The sequence below is a fragment of the Rosa rugosa genome, chromosome 2 (assembly GCF_958449725.1).
Source record: "Rosa rugosa chromosome 2, drRosRugo1.1, whole genome shotgun sequence".
Classification (NCBI taxonomy): Eukaryota; Viridiplantae; Streptophyta; class Magnoliopsida; order Rosales; family Rosaceae; genus Rosa; species Rosa rugosa.
The window spans coordinates 70406281-70431001 of record NC_084821.1 but is presented as its reverse complement, the minus strand read 5'-3'; the positions used below and the strand labels follow the sequence as shown (position 1 = coordinate 70431001).

Below are 24721 nucleotides of genomic sequence, written 5' to 3'. Positions count from 1 at the left end.
TGTCTACTAATCGGCGAGGCACAATGGTGGGTAGCAGCGGAGTGGCGAAGCTGGGGAATAAGAACAGCTTGAATTTTTTGCAGGTGAGGATGGTGTGGAGGCCGAAGTTGCTAATCTTTGTTTGCCTAAAATTGCCTCTGATCGAAGTTGGGCTAGAGGCCGAAGTTGTCGGCTAAACCGATGAAATTGCAGGTGAGGATGGTGTGGAGGTGGTGTTGCATGTCGGGAACGAAGGAGAGGATGGAGGGGTGGGATTGGAGCTGTGATTTGAGAGTGGAGGGCTGGCGGGGTCTGAGTTTCTGATCAATGGTGTATAAAAGGAGGTCAGAGGAGAGAACGAGAGTGGTGGTGGTCAAGTCATTGGCGGTGGCGGCGGGGATGAACTCGGAGTGAGCGGTGAAGCCTCAATGCACAATTTCAATTTGATATAGGATTTGAAGTTGGGGGAACCAGAAACATCTGTGGTGCATGAAGGTGGATTGAGACGCAACGGCGGTGTTTGATCGGCGATCGGCGGTGGGAATCGGACGAGCAAGATGATTTGAATCTTGATGATTCAAATCAGGGGAAGAAGAAACCAAAAAAGAAGAAGAAGAAAGAAAGAAAGAAGAATAAAAAAAGAAAAGAAAGAATTTGAGGGTAAATCGGTCCTTTTGTCTTCATTAAGTGACTCACGTGCATCGCACGTGCAAAATTGGGAAAAGTTCACCAACGGTGTCTGGACACTTAGGGACTTTCAGAATGATACCTGAACTTACAAAGTTATCAATGTGATACCTGGACTCATTTTTTCGTATCAATGTGATACCTACGGCTAATTTCCGTCACGGAGCCGTTACGGAAATTGGTCATAGGTACGATGTTGATACGAAAAAATGAGTCCAGGTATCACATTGATAACTTTGTAAGTTCAGATATCATTTTGAAAGTCCCCTAAGTGTCCAAACACCGTTGGTGAATTTTTCCCATTAAGTTTTGGTAAAAGTTGAGATGTGAAGATGATGATGAGATGATTGATTGTGATGGTGACCCCTCCAATGCTAGAAAGACGAATAGTACGTAATGTCAAACTAAAACAACAAAATTAGTAAATTAGTTAGTTACAGTCTTGGAATTCATAAGAGAAAAAGTAGGCAATGCATCAGATCGATCATTGCTAGGTTAAAAGCACTAGCAAATGCAATTTCGTTGTAGCTTGAAATTAGCTCCTCCGTGAATAAAGTGGTTTTATAAAGATTTGTCTCTCCAAATTTGTGGAGGAAAAGTTGTATTATAATTGAATGGATAAAAAAAAAACATACAAAACATCAAGATCGGAAACCCTAACAAAACATGAACTACTTATAAAAAAAAAATACCATCCCCTGAAGAACAACAAATATTCCTAAACAGATCGACTTGTCTCTTACACAAATCTTCATTAGTCGGTACTTGTTAAACTTCCATTGATGTTCCAACCAAATTTCAATCTCTCAAAATGCAAGAGTGGAGAATACGTTCGTTGGATTCTCTGTTTGAATTTGGAATTAATCACACATATATGACCAACGATACAGGTCATTCAAAAGACAAAAACCCACAAGAAGCCAGTAAATTTCCAGATCGAGTTGCATAGGCTCACATTGTGGTGCATGTAGCTGTTGGAGGTAGAGAAACAAGCTAGCTTTCTAGCTGCAAAGAAACACGTGAAGATGCTGCAACCGTTGGAGGTACTCACCTGTTATGTCATGTTCTTTGCTATATATAGCTTAGCTCAGAAAATTGGAAACACGTATACTCTTTCCTTGTTTGTATCATCAAACTTGGATAATATGTAACTGAAAATGAAAATGTGCTCTCATCCTCATTCCGACAACCTATAATTCTATATATTTGAATCATGGAATCATACATTTCATCATTTAGGTCACTTTTCAAGATTAATTTCTCCACTAAAAGAAATTAACCAATCCAATTATTTCTTGATAGTCTACACTAAATTCACATATAAAATGAAATTGGAATGATACCTGTGATAATCAAACTGCTAACTTATAGAGAGGAAGATGGGGAGGTAGTGATAGAATGTGTGACTCACCTTATAGTGGTCCGTTACCCACTATATAGTTTCTTGCAGGGATTGGCCAAAACATAAAAGTTTCTCCTAGTGGTGAGGTAAAAGTTGCAAGCCCCTTTATTTCTGTTGTTTACATTTAAAGATGAGTTACAAGTTCCTTTCAAAACAAGGTGAGGAGATCCTTGATATTTTGTAATAATAGTAGTAGCAACACTAAACAAAATGCATAAGCTTTGTCCTAATTCTATCATAATTCCCAGGCCTAGCCTTTCTCTCTTATGGTTAACAATATAAAGGAGTAGATAAATAGATTGTCATATGTTCTTGGAAATTAGCTAGGTTTGAAAATTATGCTATAAATCTATATACTAATGGTTAATGAGCTTGATAAATGAGACTAAGTATGCCAATCTGATTTTAATTACCATTTGGCTTTCTGACAGAAAACCAGAACGGCAACATTCTAGAAAAATCTCTTTTTATTTTTAATAACATCCTAATAACATTGTTCTTTTTAAATGTTGCCAGATTTCTGTCCTCTTCCTCACAAATTCCACAGAACATTTCCATCATTGCCTATATAAGACTCATTAATAAACAGCACCATTAAAATATATCTCAAACAAATGAAGAACCATAAGGTTGCATTGTTAACTGTTTCCCTTTCCATCCTCATCAATTTCAGTCCTTCCCAAGCAAAACAAACTCAACCCATCTCAGATGTCCTTAGAATTGACAACATTCTCAACAACACCTATGAATGGTTGAGCCTCTATAGAAAACCCCATGAAACCCAGCTCGAGTTGTCTACCCCACTTGTGGTGGCAGGAGTCTTATGCTTCATAGCTGCCTCTATATCCAGTGCTGGTGGGATTGGTGGTGGTGGGTTGTTCATACCAATACTGACCCTAGTGGCAGGTCTTGACCTCAGAATAGCCTCTGGTCTCTCAGCTTTCATGGTCACTGGCGGCTCGGTCGCGAATGTCATGTACAACTTGTGCATCAAAGGTAGCACCAAATTTGGTGGCAAGTCTCTGATTGACTATGACATAGCACTTCTATCAGAGCCATGTATGTTACTAGGAGTAAGTCTAGGAGTGATTTGCAACCTTGTATTCCCAGAGTGGCTGATCACTATACTCTTTGCGCTTTTCCTTGCTTGGACTACCTCAATGAGCTGTAGAAATGGGCTGGTGTATTGGAAAATGGAATCAGAAGTGATGAAGATGAGGAATGGTTGTGAGAGACTGGAAAATGGGTTGACGAAAGACAGGGCAGGCGATGAAACAGAAGGGAACAAAGGAGTTACAGAACCGCTTTTAGGAGTAAGAACAGAAGAAAACTGCATGCTAAGATTTCCATGGATGAAAATGGGGGTATTAATTCTGGTCTGGTGCTCTTTCTGCCTAGTCTACCTTCTTCGTGGAAATCGATATGGACAGGTAAAAATGCTGCTCACCCATTTTTTCTAGTTGGGATTCACATGTTACATGGTCTCTGATATATATGAATGTTTTTCGAGTATAAAATGGTGCATAGAAACTTCCGCCTAGATAGTGTGAGCATCCAACTCAAAATCAATTGACAATTATTATGGACAAGATTAACTAATAGATACCACATTTAAATCTGGAAACATAGCTGTAAGCCTGTAACTGAAACGAAATCAAAATTGAAGCATTAGAAGTTCTAGTTGGGGACACATATTCAGTGTATTTTATATATGCGACTCTTCAATCCTTGCAGGGCATTATACCAATAGAGCCTTGTGGAGTGGGATATTGGGTTCTCTCATCTTCCCAAATTCCTCTTGCCATAGTTTATACAGCCTGGATTCTATGCAGAAAAGAGAATCGTCAACATCATACTTTAAACACCCAAAAGGTGTGTTAAAAGTTTGGTATTTTTTTTTCTTTTTCTTTTCAACCGTGACTTTCATTAATCAACTAGTTCTTTTTATATTTTCTTGTTACTTTGTGTAGGATATTGAGGAGCTGAACAAAGTTGGACCATCAAACAAGCTAGTTTTCCCACTAATGGCACTATTAGCAGGGATTTTAGGGGGTGTCTTTGGGATTGGAGGTGGAATGCTGATAAGCCCTCTTCTTCTTCAGGTTGGGATAGCGCCTGAGGTAACGGCTGCGACTTGTTCTTTCATGGTGTTCTTCTCATCTTCCATGTCCGCATTTCAGTACTTGTTGTTGGGCATGGAGCATGCAGACACTGCGCTCATCTTCGCCATCACTTGTTTTGTTGCATCACTTCTTGGACTGGTGGTGCTGCAGAGAGCAATCAAAGTTTATGGAAGGGCTTCTCTCATTGTATTCTCAGTTAGCATAGTGATGGCTTTGAGTACAGTTTTGATGACTAGCTTTGGGGCCCTTCATGTATGGAGTGACTATAAATCTGGAAGATACATGGGCTTCAAACTACCATGTTAAATGTTAATAGCCCCTAACAAAAGGAAAATCGCAAAACTATTTTTTTAGTTGCTACTTTTAAGTAGGTCCAATTTACAACTCGATCTCCAAGCCTGAAAGCTTCCCCTTAACTACCTGTACTCCTGTACTACTAATCTACCAGCATCTTGTTCATCAAGAATCACAATCTTGTATCGTAACGATATAGTTTTCAGTACATTATGGATAGTGATTGCAAACTAGTATAGTTCTACTGACACATAATAGCTTATGAAAGAGATGATTCAAATCTTGTTATCTAAAGAACAGAAACCTATGCTCAGGAACAGTTAACAGCTCAAAATTGACAATTATATTAATGAAATTGATCGATGAGAAGTACAACTTATCCAAAGCTATGCATTCAAGTTTCCACTTCCCTTGTCATCCACTAAATCAAATCTTATGAAAAACTTTCCACAGCTAGGAAAATAAAAAAAAGTGAACCATTTTTTCAACCGGACAAATGTTAAATGAAAGCTACCATCTCAGGCAACTGGGGGACGGAGAACATGATCTTGTGATGTATCAACTGCAGCCTGTGGCATGAACTGCCACATAGACACTCCAGGGTATCCAGAAACTCCAGGATATCCCATGAACGGCATCAGTTTACCGCCAACAACTTGGCCGGGGGCAGAAAATGGAGCTGGAATCGCAGCAGGGTGAGGCAAGAAGCCCGGTTGTGTACCTAAGGCTTTAATTTGCCGCTCAAGGTTCTCTTTCTCTGCTTTTAGCCTCTGCTTCTCATCACGAAGTTCGTTCTTCTCAGCCTATACAAAATTACATAAAAAAATAAGAACATCCACTCAGCAAAACCAACAGAAATTTGGATATCTGCTCAAATAGTGTCACTGAAGAAAAATCCAACCATAACTGCATTGTTCATTTGCTTTCAAAGGCTATTATCATATATAAATGAAGAACAAACTCAGGCACACCTTCAATTCAGTTATCTTCTCCTGCAGACTCTCACTCGACTCCTTCAGATTTTGGGCTTCCCCACGCAACTGATTCACCATTCGAACAGCATCAACCAATATAGCAGCTTTGTCAGTTTTAGGTGGCCTTCCAGGTTCAAGGATAGAACTCAATTCCAGGAACCTTGAGCAAAAAATCAATATGTGAGAGAGAGAGAGAGAGAGAGAGAGTGAACATTAAGGATGAAACTGGAGCATTACTTGTCATTCAGTCTGTCCCTCCGCATTTTCTCTCTACAGGCTTTAGAACCAGATACATTGCACGATCCGGACCTCGCACTGTGATGGAAACAGTACAGATAATTCAAGATTGCATCATGAAGAAACTGGAGAGATGGACAGAAAAACTACATAGGACATGATGAATACAACTTTTATCTCACATCAATAAACAAACTCAAAAACTGTACATGGCCAGTAAGACATCAATTTCTGTTTCACAGAATCACAGGTCAGTAAGAATAAGACTCAATAGATAGGTACCGTTTGTTCGACCCAGTTTCCTTCATAATCTCAGAATTTCCAAATGAGCCATCAAAGTCCACGCTGAGATGATAACATCAAACAAAATGAGTTCTTCCATGAAACAAAGATTAGTTTATCTTGGTCAACACAGAATAGACAGGCTGTTAACATATAACCTCAGAGAAAATGAAGAAACCATTCTTTAACAATCATACTCAAAAGAAAAGAAAACTGCATTTAAGTTGGCTAGTCTACTTCTATCAACATCTTCATACTTGCTCCTCCTAAAGATTCCACTTTACCAAACCTTCCTCGATGCCATTGACAGATTAACATAACGGACTGCTTAACAAAGGCAATATACACCGATTTGAAAATGCGCAAAACAGAAATGAACTGCCCTTATACATAAACACCACATGGACTTTAATCAAGCTCCAGCCTCACAAATCCTCAAGGACAAAACTTCATCTAACCCGGAACATAAATAGTGAAAAATTCACAACAATCACTCATAAACACAATAAGCACATTACAGTACAATAGCTTAGATTCCCATAGCCACCAACATTTTCATGATTTTATAATCAAATTATAGTAATAATTATAATAAAACTTAGCTGGATTAAATTAGCTAACAACCATAAAATCCACCAATATTTAACAATAAAATTCAACCTCTTAATTTCGTTATTATATTCGCAGCTGACGATGATTAAAAAGATTCAAAATTGCCACTTCGAATCAAAACCCAATTCAAATTCAACAGCAGAGTAAACATCTTTGATTTCAAAGGGGATACCTTGGGGCGGTCGGAGCGGGAAACGAATCGGAGCCCCAAGAGAAACCGGGCGGGTCAAGAGAAGGCAAGTCACCACCGGGAACAGAGATGCTCTCAATCAGATCATAATCGAAGACCCAATTCTGCGGCGGCGGCGAAGAAGCAGAAGCAGGAGCAGCCATGGTTCACCGGCGGCCGGAAAAGCTGAGTTTCCGGCGGGGACTCTCAGAGCCGCCGTGGTGGGTTGGGTGGTTGGGGGTTGTTGGGATTCGCGAAAATGGGGGGATTTTGCAATGCTGGGTTTGTTGATTAGATAAATTTGGGTTTGGAAATTTGGGTGGCTCGGATTTTTGACATTCCCACATTCTCTCCAAATTAGATTTGTTTTATGGGGAAAAAAGCAAATGAACGAGGACCGCGCGGGGTGGGGCGTCACTTTTTACGATTTTGCCCACACGAGACGGGTACAGGTTCACGTGCCATGGGGTCCGAATTCGTCTTTTTGATAGTTTGGTCCTTTTTTTTTGGTTCAATCATTTTGTTTGTTACAAGTCCTTGGGATTTTGGTCTTTTGAGGAAATTGCAGTTTGCTCCTTGAGGTAGAAGAGGGGTTTCGTTTTGATACCTGAATGTGGAAAAAAGTTGTGATTTGGTGTGATGGTTTTGTGGAATTTTGTGATGGTTTTTCGCTTTTGGGGTGCGTGGCAATGGTGAGCTTCACAATTTTGACTAGGTGGATGTTTGTTTGAGTTAGACTATTTTTAGCGGGGCGGTCGAATAAGGACTAATAAGCTTGACGATTTTGATCACGTTGATATTGGTAACGAGGTCGTTTTAAGTGCGATGGTTGAAGAGCTAGATTTTTTCGAAAATAGTCAATCATATCTCTCCTTGTATGTACTGTTAAATGAAATAAAGATATTATTGAACTTTCTCATGAAAAATAAGAGGTGTTTTAGGTCTAGTTATTTATACTTTTAAACTGTAATTGGTGAGAGAAACGTGTTAAGTGACAAAACTGCTCACTCGAAATTTTCTCTTTTAAGGAGAATATTGCACGAGCACTTTGAGATTTATGCAATTGGAAGAAAATTTGGAGCGATTCTATTTTATGAATGATTTAACATGAAATGCCTCAATGAGACCCTAAATGAGTTTGGACTTCGGAGAGCTAAAGAAAAGAATTGGTGGATTAAAGTGGGAATCAGTGAAAATTGAGGGACTGGTTCTCTTAACTGTAGCCATTATAATTTGGGGTCAAAGTGGTCTTTGCTGACTAGTATAGTACAACTTTTCTGGGCACCAATTTTCATCTTAAGCAATCATTGAAGATCACAAGCAACATTTCACCATGTTTATCTGAGAAACCTTTTCTACTCTAAATAGGAATCATCAAGCACACATTGAAAATCAAATCAGCCAACTATTAACATCTTACTGAATGTACAGAACCAATTACAACTTTTGAAGCTTAAGATGAAATTTAAGAGCAGGATGACTTCACAAACAGAAGAAATGGATACAAAAAAAATGTCCAAAGCACCAAATTTTACAGCAACAAAGAAAAACTTATCATCCATGTCCATTATCTGTGCACAAACCTTGTCAACCACTTATTTCACAAGTTGCAGATGTATAATATCCCCCAGTATAGTGCTATGCAAGAGATATACGTATGGACTGAACAGAACCATCAATCCTTTTCCTTATCTCTTCAGGATTGGCACCCACAACCTTGTCAACCTGTGCACCTTCCTTCATCACCAAAAAAGTCGGCATAGCCTTTATGTCAAGCCGAGTCGCCACCTCCTAAGAAAACAAAAGAGAGATAGTGAGCTACATACACAGATTCGAAATTAACCTTTACAGGTATATGAGTTTTCAGTCCCTCTCTATAGTTATCAGATGACTGTAACTACAGAAAAGCGCAGCATTGAATTGTGTTGACAGTGAACACACGACTAGAGAGACCCCGAAAGAGGTTTGGTATCTGCTTATGATCACAATTATCAAGCTATAAATATCAATTTCTCCATCATAGACAAATATCTAAAAGGAAATTGGCCAGAAAACGAGTTTCTGGTCCCTCTACAACAAGCCCAGTCTTCAAGTTTTCACTAAACACCCTAAAAGAGGTTTGAGGTGAGTGGCAGTCATGATCACTATTACCCTTCTCTTTTTATTGGATGCTCACAATTATGATCTTGACTACGGATAGAATAGAATTTAAATAAACTTCTTACATGTGCTGATGTACTGATATGTATGTATGTATGTACGTATGTACACACACACACACATATATATATAAACACTTTCACTTTGGAGAGAGCAAGACAACTTTTTCTTAATCTGATCTAAACCAAGAACAAAGCTTTACAAGAAGTGAGGCTTATTACCTGAACTTCATCAACATCAACAGTGAGAAACTGAACATCTGGATAGCTTGAGGCCAGTTCTTCAAAGAATGGGTTCATAGCCACAGAAGGCATACACCAGGAAGCAGTAAAGTGCACAACAATCTACAAAAACAACCAACCAAAAGACCAAAAAGCTCCAAAAAAGCCAACATCAATACCTATAAGTTTCATTTCTCTTCAATTCCAATCCACACCAGAGATTGAACAATTTGATAGAGGAATCTGAGAAGGTTGAGATCACTTACAGGGCTGCCTTGGTTAGTGGCCTCAGTTACAGACAAGTCCCAAGCCTCCAAAGAATCAACCTTTACAACCCTAGACTTGTGCACCGGCTCTTCATCTACTTGAACTTCCATCTTCTTCCTCTGCTTGTAAAAACTTGAGCTTCTTCCTCTTATATGTTTTGTGAAGCTCTTTAAGTTTCTCAGAATACTAGTTTGGATAGATATGAAGAAACAGAATTGGACCCACTTTCATAGTTTCATTTTATACTCAATCTGTTGTTAGATTAGAAATAAAGACAAGCGGCGCCCCCAGATTTGGATATTCATCCAATCACATTGAAAATAAAAAGACAGAGCATACATTTATCTTCAAGTTTTTCAATTAAATAAATATCATATTATAACACAATCATTTTCATTTTGTCATACTGAACCACCATATAATATATATATTGGATAATATAATCATAAAGCAAATATTCATCTGAGTTTCTTGCTGGAATTCCAAGCACCCATTACACCTTCTGAATCATAAGATGACAATTGACAACATGTTACCAAGCACAAAATGTTACAGTTACAAAAGCATATCGATCTAGAAGTACAAATTAGTAGAAGCTTGAAGCAGAAAGATCTGCACGCCAATAATACAAACCCAATCGGAATCCATTAATACACATAACTACCCAAGACGACCTTGCCCTCATTACAAGTAACAGTGGACTCTGCGTCGGCTAGACTAAGGCAGTCAGGCTCAGACAGAAAAAACCAAAAGAGAATAATAATTAGCCGTAACTCAAGCGAGAATCTGAAGTAGGCCGTGCAGTTGTCTGTCGCCGAGGAACCCCAATTTCACAGGCATTTACCCGGTGAGCAAACCGGAGCGAACAGAGAGATTCTCCTACTGATGTAGAATCTGGTGAGACGTTGACAAACATGAGGGTCTTCGAGTCCCCTCCCAAACAGGGCTGTTTATGACACAATTAAATGTTCAAAAGGTTATCTACTGATATACAAAACAGAATGTGTTGAATTCCTAACTAGGAATACTGATCACCATACCTGGAGAAGATAGGTGAGCTTTGAATTCCTAAAAGGAACATGATCCTCCTTCTTTGCCAGAGCAAATATCACATCGCTTAAGGATGACAGACTTTTATTAATAGCCTGATTGTTACAGACAAAAAGTGAGCTGACAGTCTGACACATTAAAAACAATAACAGAAGTACATCAGATTCTCAAGAGGAACAGACCTGAGTTTCCTTCAAACGGTCTCCCGTTGCACCACTTCTTGATAATCGCTCACTTCCAGCAAGATCAATAAGGTTTAGGACCCCTTGAACTTGTTGTTCGGTATTCTGATAGGACAAGTATATCATCACATGACCATAAGAAGGCAAACAACTAAACAAGCATACAGGAAAGCTAAGAACTTGATCTTCACTACAGTTAAACACAAACCTCATTGATACCAGTTATACGCAATGTGAACACAAGGTGGCTTCTCGATGACTGCTCGTTCATGTGTGTCTTGCCTACAGACCTGATACATCATATAATAGAAAAATTTAGCATTGAAATTTTTTTGTCTTTTTTTCAAGTTATATAAAAGTCGAATGCACTATCATCACAAAGATGGAAATGCAGAATGTGATTATAGCAGAATGAACACACCTACTCTGAGCAGCCTGTTGTAGAAGAGAGGAAATCTCCCTTTTACTGCAAACATCAATGATAGTGAGGTCAGATACGTGTGTGTTTCCATTGACATCATGCTTTATTGTATATTGTTTGCCCACACCGCTTTCTGTCCTTATCAACTCTGCACCACTTGGTCGATTTGAAGATAACAAGTCACGGATTGTCTCATTGTAGATCTCAAGCATTGAGGCCTGCATCAATTTTTAATAAATTATAATAATCTGCAAATTTAGACCGAGTCACAGACAGAAAAGTAAATATAGTACCTGCATCCTATACTTCCAGCCCTGAGCTTGAAGAGATTGACTTGTTTGGAATATCTGGTCTACTGACCGAGGTATCAATCCCTTTTGGTCTGGATTTTCTGGTCTACCCATCATGGTATATGTTTTACCAGAACCCGTTTGACCATAGGCGAATATGCAAACCTACAGGAAATGAGTGAGTACTTATTAGTATATATTAAAATTGAAGGAAAGTAAAAAGAACCCGCCAAAGAGGGTCTAAATGACGCTTAATATTCCAAACCACATAATCTAAAAATGTATTTACAAAAGAAGAAATCATGGTTATCGAATGGCCAAAATGTGCACAAAATAAAATGCAGACAAAAGATCCACCTTGTAGCCGTCGAGTGCACTTTGTACAAGTTGCGATATTTCCACAAAAACATCCTGTTGCGATGCCGCATGATCAAATACTTTGTCAAATGTAAAGTGATACTTTTGCCCTGCAAAGATATAAAGAAAGGGCTAAGTACCAAGTGAATATTGCCATTATAAAGAATTAAAACAACAATAGATATTGATTAAATAAAAACAGATATGACCATACCAGTCTGCACTAAGTCAATTCCACGACCTAGTTCTTCTGTTGATGTAGGATATGAAATGACTGGGACTTCAGTGGCATCATCAGGTAGCAATGGACGTACACGGCAGAATACTCGAATATTGCCTTTTAATTCCTATAACACAAGAAGATCATTACCAAATAAATCTTGCTGATTTTAAAAGGAATTAAGTTCAGAAAGATTACCAGAATATCATTGTGGAGCTTTTTTCTTAATCTCTCTCCTTCAAAAATTTTCTGCTCAAATTCAGCTATGCGACCTCGGAGTTCACGCTCAACTCTCTTTTGCTCTTCAAATCTTGTGCTTATTTCTGAAGCAGATAAATCAACCATCTGAAAGAAAATAAAAAAACAGTTTATATGAGATAGATACATATAAGCAACAATTCCACAATCCAATGAGCATTGATTGTACCTCAATTTTCTCAAGAGCAGAATCTCGCTCCTGCTTTAATACATCTCTTTCATGCCTTAATTGATCTCTCTCATGCTTTAATGAATCTATCTGCATCATTTGAGATGAACATGTCTCCTGTAACAACAAAACATGCCTGCGATATTAGAAAGCCGACATGGTAGGAATGCAGAATATAAGTATCCAACACAAACCTCCAACTCTTTAGTTTTCTGGGCCAGTTTATCTAACTCTGCAAAATGCTTCACAACTTCAGCCTTCAAATCATGATTCTCTTTTACATGGTGATCACGGTCATCTCTAACCTCTTGCAATTGCCCTCGAAGACATTCTTTTTGCTTCAAAGCATCATCATGTGAAGCCTACAAGCAAGAAGCCAGAAAAGTCAATTAATCTAAAACTGGGAAAACCCATGCAACAACAGTTCTCAAAGCACTAGACTGAAATATGTGATGAGTCTTTACTTTAAGTGAAGCCAATTGATCTTCTAATGCCTTCTTGTGACCCCTCAAGTTGCTAAGGTTCTCCACCATAGTCAGCTTCTCATTTTCTGCTCGTTTCCGGGACTCATCCATTGTGTTAACATCACTTTGCAGTTTGCTATTATACTGTTGCAAACTCTTGTTATACTCTTGTGTTCGATTATAATCATCCTCAAACTTGATAGCCTACAGAAATTAACAACGTCAGAGATAGACATTATGCAAAGTTTTCTGAATCTGAGGGGAATTAGAGAAAATAAAAAATCTGTAAGATTTAAAGAGGTTAGATAATTGTATTACCCTCTGCTCAACAACTAATTTCGCTTCCCGTACTTTTTCAAGCTCGCCTGAGAGAGCAACTTGCAACTTCTCAGCAGCAGCCCTTGCGTCCTTTTCTTTTCTATGACTACTAATTGCATCCTAAATGTCAAATGGAGAGGATTTAAACAATAAAGGAAGAGAAGGAGAAAAAGATTTTAGAAAAAAAGAACCTGTATAAATAGCTATATCCAAAATTAATACACAATGCCTTGACCAGGAATTTTACCATCTTTTCTGATTCTTCCTTTGCGAGTTTCTCTTCTAGGGTAGCTATAGTTTGTCGCAAATTTGAATTGATGGCATTGAGTTCGTCTACCACGTTCTTCATCTCCACCTCTTAAGAAAGAAACAATGTTTAAAAAATTACCAAGCTGTTGCTTCTGACAAGAAGATGAACCAATTGGAAACCAAACAAACATTCTAAGGAAAGCAGTTCATCATTGACACATGTTTCTGAAAGCATGATGATTTTTTAGGAAAACTAGAGATGTGGAACTTAATTCACTGGAAACCATGAATAGTTTGATTCAGTGGAATGGACTTATGATACTGTAGCAGACAATTCCAATAGTAAGGCAAATAACTTACCAGTATCCTCGCACTTCTTTTCAGCAGAATTCAATAAATTCTGAAGCCTTTCCACCTCAAGAAGATGTTCTTTCTCAACCTTCAGGTACCATTTAATGCAATCCTTTAGGTTTTTATGATATGCGGCTAGTTGTTGGGCGTTCCCCTGCCATGCAACCAAATAATGATCAGTAAAAGAAGCAAAATTTCATAGTTCAAAACAAGTACGAAGCCCTATTTTAGAGAAACCAGTCATTAGTTGGTAAGTAAATAAAACCTTGTGATCAAACTTCTTCTCTTTATACTTCTTGTTCAACAACTCCTCGACTTCTTCTTTTGTGAACACTCTCTCAGCCTCGCCGCAGTCTGAACCCTCCACACTGGCAGTCTCACTGGCAGCTCCACCTTCTTGCCTCTTGTTAACAGAACTAAATGGCAGCCGTGGTCGCCCCATGCTACTCTGGCCGTCTGCTTTTCCTGTTATCCTCCTTCGCTTGTCTAACGGAACTTCATCAACACCAATCTTCTTCTACAAAACAACACCAAAATCAACATTAAACATAATGATCTAGCAGCTCAGTATGTCACTTTATCAATGAAATCCACTAAATGACCTTCACTCTACCGAGTTTATCTTCACTATTTGAACCTTAAGTATAAAACTCAATAAAAAACTGATACAATTACAAACTTGATCAAAGAAACAGACCCAAAATCCACAAAGCAAAAAAGAAAATCCATTTCCTTATTTTCACACTGATTTATGGCCCAGAAAAGAAAACCCACAACCACCCAAGTAAACCAAACACACGATCACTATATTCGCCTCACATCTTTCACTTCCCATCAATTTTCCCCAATTTCTCACAACCCAAATTAGGGCTTCGTTTGCCTCCACACCCAGAACAAAAGGAAGAAGTAATTTAACAACAACATAAGTTGGGGCTTACAGTAGAGGGACTACGGGGAGGCCTATTCTGGTTGCGCGAAGCCATTAATCGAACCCTTGAAACACAAAATCGGAGAAATCAATCAAAGCTAGAGTTGCATAATCCGGCGCCGGATCTGAGAAAATCGGCAATGGGTATGACCGAATGAGGGTTGGGATCTCCGATGGTACGGAAACGGGTTCCGAGAGAAATCGAATTTGGTGTGTAGAAAAAGCTAGGGTTTTGAGAGTCGGAGAGTGAAGGTGAGAGAAGAGAGAGAGGGGGAGAGAGACTCAAAATTTGAAATTGGATCTGGCGCGTCTAACACGCTCTTCAAAAAAACTAAGACGTTGGCTTTTATTCGGGTCGGGTCGACCCGTGTCGGCCACCAGGCCCAATTTTTTCAAATTTTGTGATTAACTAAATTATATTTTAAGACAACCTTTAACTATGGGGATTAGCACTGCTAATAAAAAAGATTTAAAAGGAGTGAGAATGATGTAATAGATTTGAGAGGGGAGTGTAGAAGTACCTAATTTCCAACTCCAATGTGTTGCAATTGAAGGACCTTGTGAATTCGGGGGATGGCAAAATATGAAGGGTGCAACTCTGTGTTGGGTTATTTGAAAACCAAATTTACGTGGAATGGAGCATTTTTCATTTATTAAATTTCATTGATTTTCTATTTAGGTTGCAATCCAAAAAGGGACCTAGACTTTTATGGTTATATATTTCGTTTTGAATTTTGATTCACATAACTTATAAAGTTCAATGGACTTATTGAGAATGTGAATTGTAGTTGGTCCATTCGCCTAATGGGGAATGCTACATATTTAGTATAAATGATTTGAAAATTTGATAAATATTGATACAATATCATAAACTCAACAAAACTTGTTTGCGAGTTGCAACTCACGCTATGTGAATGAGTTGTCAATCCCATAGAAAATTCAATTAAAATATGGCAATAAGACATTCCGCCTTTGATTAGTAAGCGTTTCACAGGGAATAACGGCTTTGTCAATTGTTTCTCCTAAAAACAACTCTGAAATGTGGCATACAACATAAACCACTTGACCTTCTTCAACATTGTTATTGCTATATATTGAATGAGTTTTCACTTATCAAACAAGTTGCGTCAATCAAAATAAAAGATTTGCACTCACTAAACTTTTATTGAAAAGTTTTTCATCATGTTATATGAAGTTCTTCAACATATACGATGAGGATACACGATAACCCTTAAGTCTCAAGACTTCATTACTCAATTTGACACCCCTGGCTATTAACGGCCTCAAACATTTGAAATGATACACACATCGAAAAAATTGATAAGATTACCCCTACATATATTTAGAAATGCAATATTGTTCCACGTGCACTTATGGTAAACAATTATTACTCTCCAAACAAAAATGATGAATTATCACATTTAGTGGTTTAGATATTAAAAGGTCCCTAACATATGAAACACGACAACTTAAAATGAGTCATTTATTTTGCTTTACATATGTGTGGAAGACAACTCGATATACCTATTATTCATTTGATATTTATGTAGATAGAAATTTTGATGTAGGACGAGAATGGTCCCGACTCAATCAGAAAATCATAAAAGTAAAGAAGCGGCATAGAATCAAGAAAAGTGATTGGAAAATAGGTAACTCACGTGTAAAGAGGTTATTAGCTGCTGGAATATTCAAGAAAAATTGGTTTTGGACTTTTCGGGTTTTTCGTGCGAAAAGTCAGGTTTTGATTTTGAATCAGATTTGACTAACTTTTGGCCAGAATGTCCGTTTGAGACGCATGATACCTTTCCAGAATGGGAACGACGAGATCTTCAAGACTCACTTTAGTGAGTTCTAATAGATTTAGGCCAAAATATGTCGTTTTAATTATCCGATTCGGGATTTAATATTTTAGGCTAGTTTTGCATTCTTTTTATTTTAGGTTTTCTAGTTTGTTTTGTTTTTACCCATGGGCTTTAGGGTTCAATGTTAGTCGCCCTAGGGTTTTATTTCTCTTATTTAAGCAGCCGTATGTGGCTGCAGAACGCATTTTTCATCTTTTATCAATAAAATAGAGATTTTCTCTTTTATCTCTGGTGGACTCCATAATTCTTTGTTAGGTTTATTGCTAGTAAACCTAGGTTATCAATCCGATCATTCTGACTGCGTCAAATTTAAACTTAAGATCTTATTAAAATTGTAGACCACTAACAAGCTAGTTGATATCTCAAATCCATTTTCATTACAATAGTAATTTCAATTTGAAACTATGCATTGTAAAGCAACCAACATTTCTTTTGATTTCTATGATTGAGAGGGGTGAAATCACCCAATGATGCTTTGTTAGCTAGCAAGAGACTATTAAACATCATTATCATAATCCGTTAGAATCCACTTGTCAGAATGACACAGTCCTTGCTGGAACATTATCCAGCTTGTCAAATAGAAAATGCCATAAGAGACACATGTCAACCTTCCATTGGCCAATTCCATATCCTACTTATCCAACCAGAAAATGGCAGATAAGGTGCTTGCCCAAAATCACTCTACATCACAGAAGTATAGAACAAAATTTGATCGATCGAATATCATCCACCACCAATCATACCCCAAAAAAATATATTTCCACCTTTCTGCCTCAGTTTAATTATCACTTGGAACATACGAAACTGAGAAAGGAGATTAAGCAAAATGGCACAAGCTATGGCTTCAATGGCTGGTCTACACGGTTCCTCCCAGGCTGTGTTGGAAGGCAGCAGCCTCCATCTAAGCGGCTCATCTCGCTTGAACATAGTTGGTAACAGCACCAGGCTAGCCGTGACAAGGCCCGGCTTCGCCATTAGAGCTCAGCAAGTGCCCGTTGAGCCTGAGACTAGCCGTCGCGCTATGCTTGGTCTTGTGGCAGTTGGTTTGGCCTCGGGATCTTTCGTTCAGGCTGTGCTTGCTGAGGCTAAGCCCATCAAAATCGGCCCTCCTCCCCCGCCATCCGGTGGATTGCGTAAGCAAAATAATTTTTTTTTTTTGTCATTACTATTTTATCTTACTTTCACATTGGGAATGTTAAGTCTTGCGTTACAATATACGAAGGAATCAGAGGTATAACAGTTAAAACACACAATGGATGTGATTACTGATCGCATTATTAACTATTGGATTGGAATTTGCATTATAATTTACATAGGATATGTTAAGTCTTGCCTAGCTTACAAAATACCAAGAGGTAATGTATCTTATATGTGTGCAATTGATGTGTTGTGGCAGCTGGAACTGAGAACTCGGATGAGGCAAGAGACCTTGATCTGCCATTGCAGAAGAGGTTCTTCTTGCAGCCACTGACTCCAGCTCAGGCTGCCGCGAGGGCAAAGGAGTCAGCCAAGGAAATCCTTGCCGTCAAGTCGTTCATAGACAAGAAGGCATGGCCATTTGTCCAGAACGATCTTCGTCTCAGGGCTTCATATCTCCGATATGACCTCAAAACAGTCCTCGCAGCTGCCAAGTCCAAGGAAGAGAAGGAGTCATTGAAGACACTCACCGGAAAGCTCTTCCAAGACCTTGACAATGTGAGTGATCATAAACTTAGGCAAAATCCTAATTAATTACTTTGAAAATGAAAGCTGCAATGGTTTAGTGCATGTACTAATTTCTTCTCCTTTTGCAGTTGGACTATGCAGCAAAGATCAAAAGCACCCCACAAGCGGAGAAGTACTATGCCGAAGCTGTATCTAGCCTTAATAATGTTGTTGCAAAGCTTGGTTAAATTGAATTTATGTATTTGATCGATAATGTAAGCTTTATTTGACATTTCATGAGACAATTTTCATTTGCATTATTGCATATATATGCTATTTGGACTTTGGGGGATCTTAGCTAGGTCTGAGTACTACTTTATAGAACGTGACGAGCTAAACACTTAAAATTGAAGTAGAACGTGACGAGCTAAAGCATAATTGCTCCTTATTTGTGAAATGATTCGCATTCTTATACCAGGACATCGCAATTTGATCAGTAGATAGAGAAGTATCATCTCAAGTTAATTGTTACATAACTAGATTAACAATCACGTAGCATAACGAGATGAGTCTATAAGATAGAACAGAAAAATACATGTAATTCAGTAAACAAGAAAGCCATTTAACTGATGTTACTAGCTATTGATCCAGCATTTTCAGGTATCGATCATTCCCTTAATAGTCACTAGGCTTGGCCTATAGAGTTCCATCTGTTCCTTCCCAGGCTCCATCCGTTCATCTTTGATCTTCATAATTATCTCCCTTTTCGTATCATAAAGAATGCGCCTTAATGATCCATTCACCCTTATAACGAACATGAGTTTCTGAGAATAAAACGACCAAGGAATTGGAGTCTGATTCTGGAAAAGAGGGTCATCCTTTAAAAATTTAAAGGGAACAACGATCTTGTTTTTGCTCCACTTGTGCTCTTTAGAGTCCTCTAACACCAAGACATTTAAGGCTTCATTTGCTATATCACTAACAGTTCCAACAGAGAACCGATACTTTTTTCAAATCTGTAAAAACTCCTGGGGGTACAGTATTAGTCGTGATACATTCACTCGTCATATGATAAGAATGAATTTCTAGGTCTTGCCCGCTATCTGTATTGAAGTCGTTATATAACCAATCTGAACCCTCATCTGTCCCATAAAAATGTACAGACCTTGATAATTTGCCAATATTATAGAGGGGCCGGTCTCCATTGGTCATCCTTTCCAATTGTTATAATTTCAAATGTATATGATAAACAGATAAAGCATAATCTGAATTGCGACGTAGCACTTTACACTCACCGGTGACCGAATCATAATAAAAACGTAGTAGGAGTGTAGGACAATATCCTCATCTGCATAGGGTAAGTAAAGTACTTGTTGGGTTGCAGGATTTCTGATACGATAGCCAAAATCATCACTTTTTTTCCAGAAATAAGCCATGGCCATAGTCCACTTTGTAGAAATCTCCGTATTTGTGCACATAAGTAAGTTGGAGAGGAGTAGCCCGATCCATATATATGTTTTGCGATGAACTTGCGATCTTCCTTGATCAAGGAACACCAATATTGCTTGCAGACACACTTGAATTTTAGAAAAGACTTTACCGGCAACCAAGTCAAAATCTCAAGGATAACATCAAAAGGAAGCACATATACTTCTTCAGTCATTCTCCTATTTTTACTTATTAACTTGATAGCAAAGCTACGAGAGGAACCAAAAGACAAGTAATTATTTGAAATAATCTTCACATATTGATATAACAATTTCTTTTAACCCATTCTATACATATCGACTCGATATATGCAAATTCATCAGCAGAAGATAATACCTTTTGTTCTTGGACTGAGACATTATGACTTGAAAAAACATGTTAAGGGTGAGAGAGCGACTAAGTTTGAAAGAGTGAGAGAGAATTATATGCATATGTCACACACATATATACAGGAGAGAAAATGAAAAGAATTTCATTGAAGAACCTATCAGAAAAGCTCAAAAAAATCGAAACAAAAAATAATAATAATAATTAAGAAGTTTACCTTGATCTATTTTGCAGTAAACTCGAGGTTGCAGATATAAATGGTTAAACTCTAGGGTTTAACCATTTATATACATTACAAGATGATATACTTTTGGGCCTTCAGGCGGTGCCCTCTACCTTAAGAACCGTCACCCAGAGGCTTTGCCCAAGCCCACATAGCCCAACTATCCACTTGGAACTGGCGCGTTAGAATAAAGCCAAACCAAACCCGATCCGGTAACGTCAAAGCCAACAACTCGATGCCCTCACTCGGCATAAAAAACAAGAAAATTGACTTGATACATAATTACGCAAGCGTACGTATCATTGTCAAGTATTTGAACATTTATTATTGTATCTCGGGGATTAGGTGCTGGACCTAACCGAGGTAATTAGCACTATGAAAACTTAAAAGCATACAAATCAAATGTTTGAAATCTACCTACTCAGATAAATTAAGAGAAATAGCCAGTCTCCTCTCTCTCGTTTTTCCCCTAGCCCTCAACTTTTCTTTTGATGGCGGCATGGGTGTTGGGATAGTGGCGGTGGTGGTTTTTGTGACGGCAGCCCTGGTTGGCTTCAGGCATCGGGGTGGTTGCGGCTAATCCTCTCTTTTCTTCCTCATCCTCTCCTAGCGGCTGCGGAGGTGAGGATAAATATCTCGTGGGTTCAGGATTCTCAACTGATTACGCCTGCAGAGGGACGTTCTGGGTGGTTTCATGGCTGTGTTACTGATTGGTCAGGATGCTCCGGCAAAGCAGTGACTGATGGTTGGCTTGTTGGTGTCAGATCAGGAGTTGTGTCTCAGACTAGGTGTTGGTGTGGTTCAGACGATGCAGGGGTCGTACTCCTTGTTGTTGACGAGTTACGGCCTGGTAGCGCGACCACCACTGGTGGCTTTGGTGCAGAACTCTAGGGCACAGGCTCTTGTCTGTTGCAACGGAGGTGGTCTGGAGGCGCCGTGAGCCTCGCTAGGGTTCCGGCGAAGTCGGGAGATACAGTCGAAAGCGGCGGCAACATGGTTGCAATGGAACATGGGCTTGAAGCTGGTGGGCTTGTAGCTAGGGCTTGGGCTCCTGTTCATCTCATATTTGGTCTTTTGGGCCTTTAGTCTTTATTTTTATTTTTTTATCTGTTCATTGAGCCCGGGAAGCCCCTTCTGTGAAGGGTGTTTCTTTGGGTACATGAATAAATTAGGGAAGGGTCTTGGCTACATCCAGAGTTTTCCTGATAGTGTCAAGGTTATTGGTTACTTGAAGCTTAATCCCATGGTTACATTATGTTTGTTTAGTCTAAGGTTCTGCTTTAGACTTTTCATTCGTAGCTTAATTATGTCGTAGTCCGGTTGTTCGGGTGATTGGGTGAGTTCACTCTTTGTAATGTTTCCTACTATTACATTTAATGGACTGACACTCCCTTTGCTCAAAAAAAAAAAAAAAACATACAAGGAAAAGTAAGGTAAAACAAAGTAAAATAAAATATTAACAAGGCACTAAGTCTTGGCAATGCTCGGCTTAGCTCACACTTATCCTAATCAAACCCACTAACTTGTAGCTCAAATTAGTTATGCATAATGAAAGATAGAATTTTTTCGGAAAGTGTGAATTGTGTTGTAGAGAAACTGAATTTGAGAGGAATTTGCTGTGTATTCTCATTGATAATAGGGGCCTCTTTATATAGAGGATTACAATTCATAGAATCTCAATCGTACAAGGAAAGTAATCATACATTGAATAGGAATCTAGATCCTTCTAATTTGACCCTATTACCACTAGGTCAAGTAACCTAGAGTTTGGGCCAAACACAAATAGAGATATCCTTAAACACTCCCCCTTGTGTTGTCCAAACGCGGTGCTTCTCTCGTTGCCTCATTAAAAACTTTGCCGAGTAACAAAAACCCAGTGGGACAAAAATAACCTCGGTCGAAGGGGAAAAAGAGCACAACACACCCGTCACGTTTCGAGGTGAACATGTAGACATCTCCCCCTGATATCTGCGCCTCCCCCTGATGACTACGATCATGGGAGTTCAGATAATTTCCGCAAGCCAATTCTTGCCACATGTTTCTCGAACGTGGATTTAGGCAATGACTTAGTAAACAAGTCTGCCGCATTGTCCTCAGATCGAACCTGGTTCACTTTGATCTTGAGGAGCTTCTGTTGTTGCTGATTGTAGAAGAATTTGGGCGATATATGCTTGGTGTTGTCGCCTTTGATGTAGCCTTGCTTCATTTGTTCAATACAAGCAGCACTATCCTTATAAATGCTCGTTGGCTCATCTGTGGTAGACTTCAAACCACAATTGCTTCGAATATGCGTAACTATGGATCGAAGCCATATACATTCAAGAACTGCTTCGTGAAGAGAAATAATCTCTGCATGATTCGAAGAAGTAGCGACTAATGTCTGTTTTGTAGACCTCCAAGATATCGCGGTCTTTCCCATGGTGAAAACATAACCAGTTTGGGAGCGACCTTTGTATGGGTCAGAGATGTACCCAGCATCAGCAAAACCTTCCAAAACACTTATATCGTTTTGGGATGGGGATAGGGGACGCAGTCCACCATGTGTGGCGTCCCTGGCACTTGATGGGTTCGAATCCATATTCTCTCTGTAGGGATAGAACAAGCCCATATCGATCGTACCACTTAGGTATCGAAAGATATCTTTAACACCAGTCCAATGGCGTCGTGTAGGCGTAGAGCTATATCTAGCTAGCAAGTTCATAGCGAATGAGATATCCGGTCTTGTGCATTGTGCTAAGTACAATAATGCGCCTATTGCACTTAGGTAGGGCACTTCTGCCTCTAGCACTTCTTCATCGTCATCTTTTGGACGAAATTGATCCTTCTTTGGATCAAGACTACAGACGACCATTGGGGTGCTTGAAGGCTTAATCTTGTCAGTGTTGAAACGCCTAAGCATCTTTTGGGTATAAGCTGATTGATGAATCAGGATACCATCTCTACGGTGCTCAAGTTCTAAACCGAGGCAAAACCGTGTTTTCCCAAGATCTTTCATCTCAAACTCGGATTTCAAGTGTTCAGCGGTTTCCCTTAACTCTTTAAGGGTGCCAATTATGTTCATGTCATCGACATAAACCGCTACTATTGCAAATCCGGAACTTGTCCTTTTTATGAACACACATGGGCATAGTTCATTGTTGACATATCCCTTTCCAATCAAGTAGTCACTTAGACGGTTATACCACATCCGTCCGGATTGTTTCAATCCATATAGTGAGCGTTTCAATCTAATCGCAAACGCGCTCCGTGGTTTAGAGTCACTTGATTTGGGTAACTGAATTCCGTCTGGAATCTTCATGTATATCTCTGTATCTAGATCCCCATATAGATACGCAGTAACCACATCCATAAGCTGCATGTTCAGTTTTTCGGAAACTACCAAACTGACAAGGTAGCGGAACGTTATGACGTCCATTACGGGAGAATAGGTCTCCTCGTAGTCGATTCCAGGGCGTTGTGAGAAACCTTGCGCCACAAGGCGAGCTTTGTACCTTACAATCTCGTTTTTCTCATTACGCTTTCTAACGAATACCCATTTGTGACCAACTGGTTTGGTATTGGGCGGTGTTGGCACAACATTGCCAAATACCTTTCTTTTCGCTAGAGAATCAAGTTCTGCCTGGATCGCATCTTTCCATTTTGACCAATCAACTCTACGTTGGCATTCATCAACGGAGCGTGGTTCGATGTCATCGGTCTCAATAATCTCACGCGCCACTGAATACGCGAATACATCATCAATGATGATGGAGTTTCTTTCCCACGTCCCATGTACACTAGTGTAATTAACAGAGATCTCTACGTTCTCAGGGATAGGTTCTGACATTGAGGCGTCCCCCAATGATGTCTCTTGGACATAACCATAAACCGGAACATTCTCATGGGACAGATTTTGAGTATCGATGATCAAAGGATTTGTTTGTGCCTCATTCGCTCTCTTTCTAGGGCGAGTATCCTTCGAACCAATCGGTCTACCGCGCTTCCTTGCGGGACCTGCGGCCATAGATGCCACATCATTGCCATGTTGGGCAATGGCGCCATCTCCTGGTGTCACAAGAGAGGCGTGATGTCCAGTATTTGGGACATCGATCATTGCAGGCACGTTTGCAGTAGGTATGTGTGATCTCGTCACTTTGGCAACATCAGAAAACGCATCAGGCAGAGTGTCTGCTACGTTCTGGAGCTCGATTATTCTTCGCACTTCAAGTTCGGACTGTGCGGTACGGGGATTGAGATGAGACATAGTGGGGACAGACCACGACAATTCCTGTCGTTCCTGTTGAACATATGTGTTCTTATCTCCCCCTAACGATGGGAAGACTGTCTCATCAAAGTGACAATCCGCAAATCTAGCGGTAAAGAGATCGCCTGTCAAGGGTTCAAGATAGCGGACGATCGTTGGAGATTCATATCCAACATAAATGCCCATTCGTCGTTGTGAACCCATCTTAGTACGCTGTGGCGGCGTAATAGGCACATAAATGGCACACCCAAAAATGTGTAAGTGCGAGAT

The 24721-nt window shown here is 39.3% G+C and overlaps 5 protein-coding genes across 5 annotated transcripts; 2 read left to right on the top strand and 3 right to left on the bottom strand.

Annotated features, from left to right (window-relative positions):
- Positions 1-1378: 1378 nt before the first annotated feature.
- LOC133729822 (sulfite exporter TauE/SafE family protein 2-like) lies at positions 1379-4551 on the top strand. Its single transcript, XM_062157400.1, has 4 exons — positions 1379-1709; positions 2585-3498; positions 3803-3940; positions 4039-4551. Exons 2-4 carry the CDS (start codon positions 2683-2685, stop codon positions 4495-4497), a joined length of 1413 nt encoding a protein of 470 aa, XP_062013384.1. The 5' UTR covers positions 1379-1709; positions 2585-2682; the 3' UTR covers positions 4498-4551.
- Positions 4552-4805: 254 nt separating this feature from the next.
- Positions 4806-7119, bottom strand: LOC133729823 (transcription factor ILR3-like). The gene is made up of 5 exons (XM_062157401.1): positions 6763-7119; positions 5979-6041; positions 5697-5774; positions 5457-5619; positions 4806-5288 (listed from the first exon to the last, which is right to left on the bottom strand). The coding sequence occupies exons 1-5, from the start codon at positions 6921-6923 to the stop codon at positions 5004-5006; spliced, it is 750 nt and encodes a 249-aa protein (XP_062013385.1). The 5' UTR covers positions 6924-7119; the 3' UTR covers positions 4806-5003.
- A 1025-nt stretch (positions 7120-8144) lies between these two features.
- LOC133729821 (thioredoxin-like protein CXXS1) lies at positions 8145-9619 on the bottom strand. The gene is made up of 3 exons (XM_062157399.1): positions 9407-9619; positions 9141-9263; positions 8145-8550 (listed from the first exon to the last, which is right to left on the bottom strand). Exons 1-3 carry the CDS (start codon positions 9515-9517, stop codon positions 8398-8400), a joined length of 387 nt encoding a protein of 128 aa, XP_062013383.1. The 5' UTR covers positions 9518-9619; the 3' UTR covers positions 8145-8397.
- A 180-nt stretch (positions 9620-9799) lies between these two features.
- Positions 9800-14966, bottom strand: LOC133729820 (kinesin-like protein KIN-14D). Its single transcript, XM_062157398.1, has 17 exons — positions 14675-14966; positions 14002-14253; positions 13746-13890; positions 13384-13493; positions 13137-13256; positions 12819-13022; positions 12549-12716; positions 12355-12471; positions 12126-12272; positions 11922-12054; positions 11708-11817; positions 11354-11515; positions 11061-11278; positions 10848-10929; positions 10640-10744; positions 10448-10552; positions 9800-10353 (listed from the first exon to the last, which is right to left on the bottom strand). The coding sequence occupies exons 1-17, from the start codon at positions 14717-14719 to the stop codon at positions 10171-10173; spliced, it is 2406 nt and encodes an 801-aa protein (XP_062013382.1). The 5' UTR covers positions 14720-14966; the 3' UTR covers positions 9800-10170.
- Positions 14967-17233: 2267 nt separating this feature from the next.
- Positions 17234-18524, top strand: LOC133733501 (oxygen-evolving enhancer protein 3-2, chloroplastic-like). Its single transcript, XM_062161127.1, has 3 exons — positions 17234-17659; positions 17923-18221; positions 18320-18524. The coding sequence occupies exons 1-3, from the start codon at positions 17353-17355 to the stop codon at positions 18416-18418; spliced, it is 705 nt and encodes a 234-aa protein (XP_062017111.1). The 5' UTR covers positions 17234-17352; the 3' UTR covers positions 18419-18524.
- The last annotated feature ends 6197 nt before the right edge of the window (positions 18525-24721 follow it).

Coding starts and splice junctions, on each gene's coding strand:
- LOC133733501 (XM_062161127.1), top strand. CDS start 17,353: ATGGCACAAGCTATGGCTTCAATGGCTGGTCTACACGGTTCCTCCCAG. Junction 17,660..17,922: donor CCCGCCATCCGGTGGATTGC/GTAAGCAAAATA, acceptor GTGTTGTGGCAG/CTGGAACTGAGAACTCGGAT. Junction 18,222..18,319: donor TCTTCCAAGACCTTGACAAT/GTGAGTGATCAT, acceptor CTCCTTTTGCAG/TTGGACTATGCAGCAAAGAT.
- LOC133729822 (XM_062157400.1), top strand. CDS start 2,683: ATGAAGAACCATAAGGTTGCATTGTTAACTGTTTCCCTTTCCATCCTC. Junction 3,499..3,802: donor GTGGAAATCGATATGGACAG/GTAAAAATGCTG, acceptor CAATCCTTGCAG/GGCATTATACCAATAGAGCC. Junction 3,941..4,038: donor ATACTTTAAACACCCAAAAG/GTGTGTTAAAAG, acceptor TACTTTGTGTAG/GATATTGAGGAGCTGAACAA.
- LOC133729821 (XM_062157399.1), bottom strand. CDS start 9,517: ATGGAAGTTCAAGTAGATGAAGAGCCGGTGCACAAGTCTAGGGTTGTA. Junction 9,264..9,406: donor CCACTAACCAAGGCAGCCCT/GTAAGTGATCTC, acceptor TTGTTTTTGTAG/ATTGTTGTGCACTTTACTGC. Junction 8,551..9,140: donor TTGATGTTGATGAAGTTCAG/GTAATAAGCCTC, acceptor TTGTTTTCTTAG/GAGGTGGCGACTCGGCTTGA.
- LOC133729820 (XM_062157398.1), bottom strand. CDS start 14,719: ATGGCTTCGCGCAACCAGAATAGGCCTCCCCGTAGTCCCTCTACT. Junction 13,257..13,383: donor AGGAAGAATCAGAAAAGATG/GTAAAATTCCTG, acceptor TTTGACATTTAG/GATGCAATTAGTAGTCATAG. Junction 12,055..12,125: donor AGCTCCACAATGATATTCTG/GTAATCTTTCTG, acceptor CTTGTGTTATAG/GAATTAAAAGGCAATATTCG.
- LOC133729823 (XM_062157401.1), bottom strand. CDS start 6,923: ATGGCTGCTCCTGCTTCTGCTTCTTCGCCGCCGCCGCAGAATTGGGTC. Junction 6,042..6,762: donor CCCGCTCCGACCGCCCCAAG/GTATCCCCTTTG, acceptor TTATCATCTCAG/CGTGGACTTTGATGGCTCAT. Junction 5,620..5,696: donor AGGGACAGACTGAATGACAA/GTAATGCTCCAG, acceptor TTTTTGCTCAAG/GTTCCTGGAATTGAGTTCTA.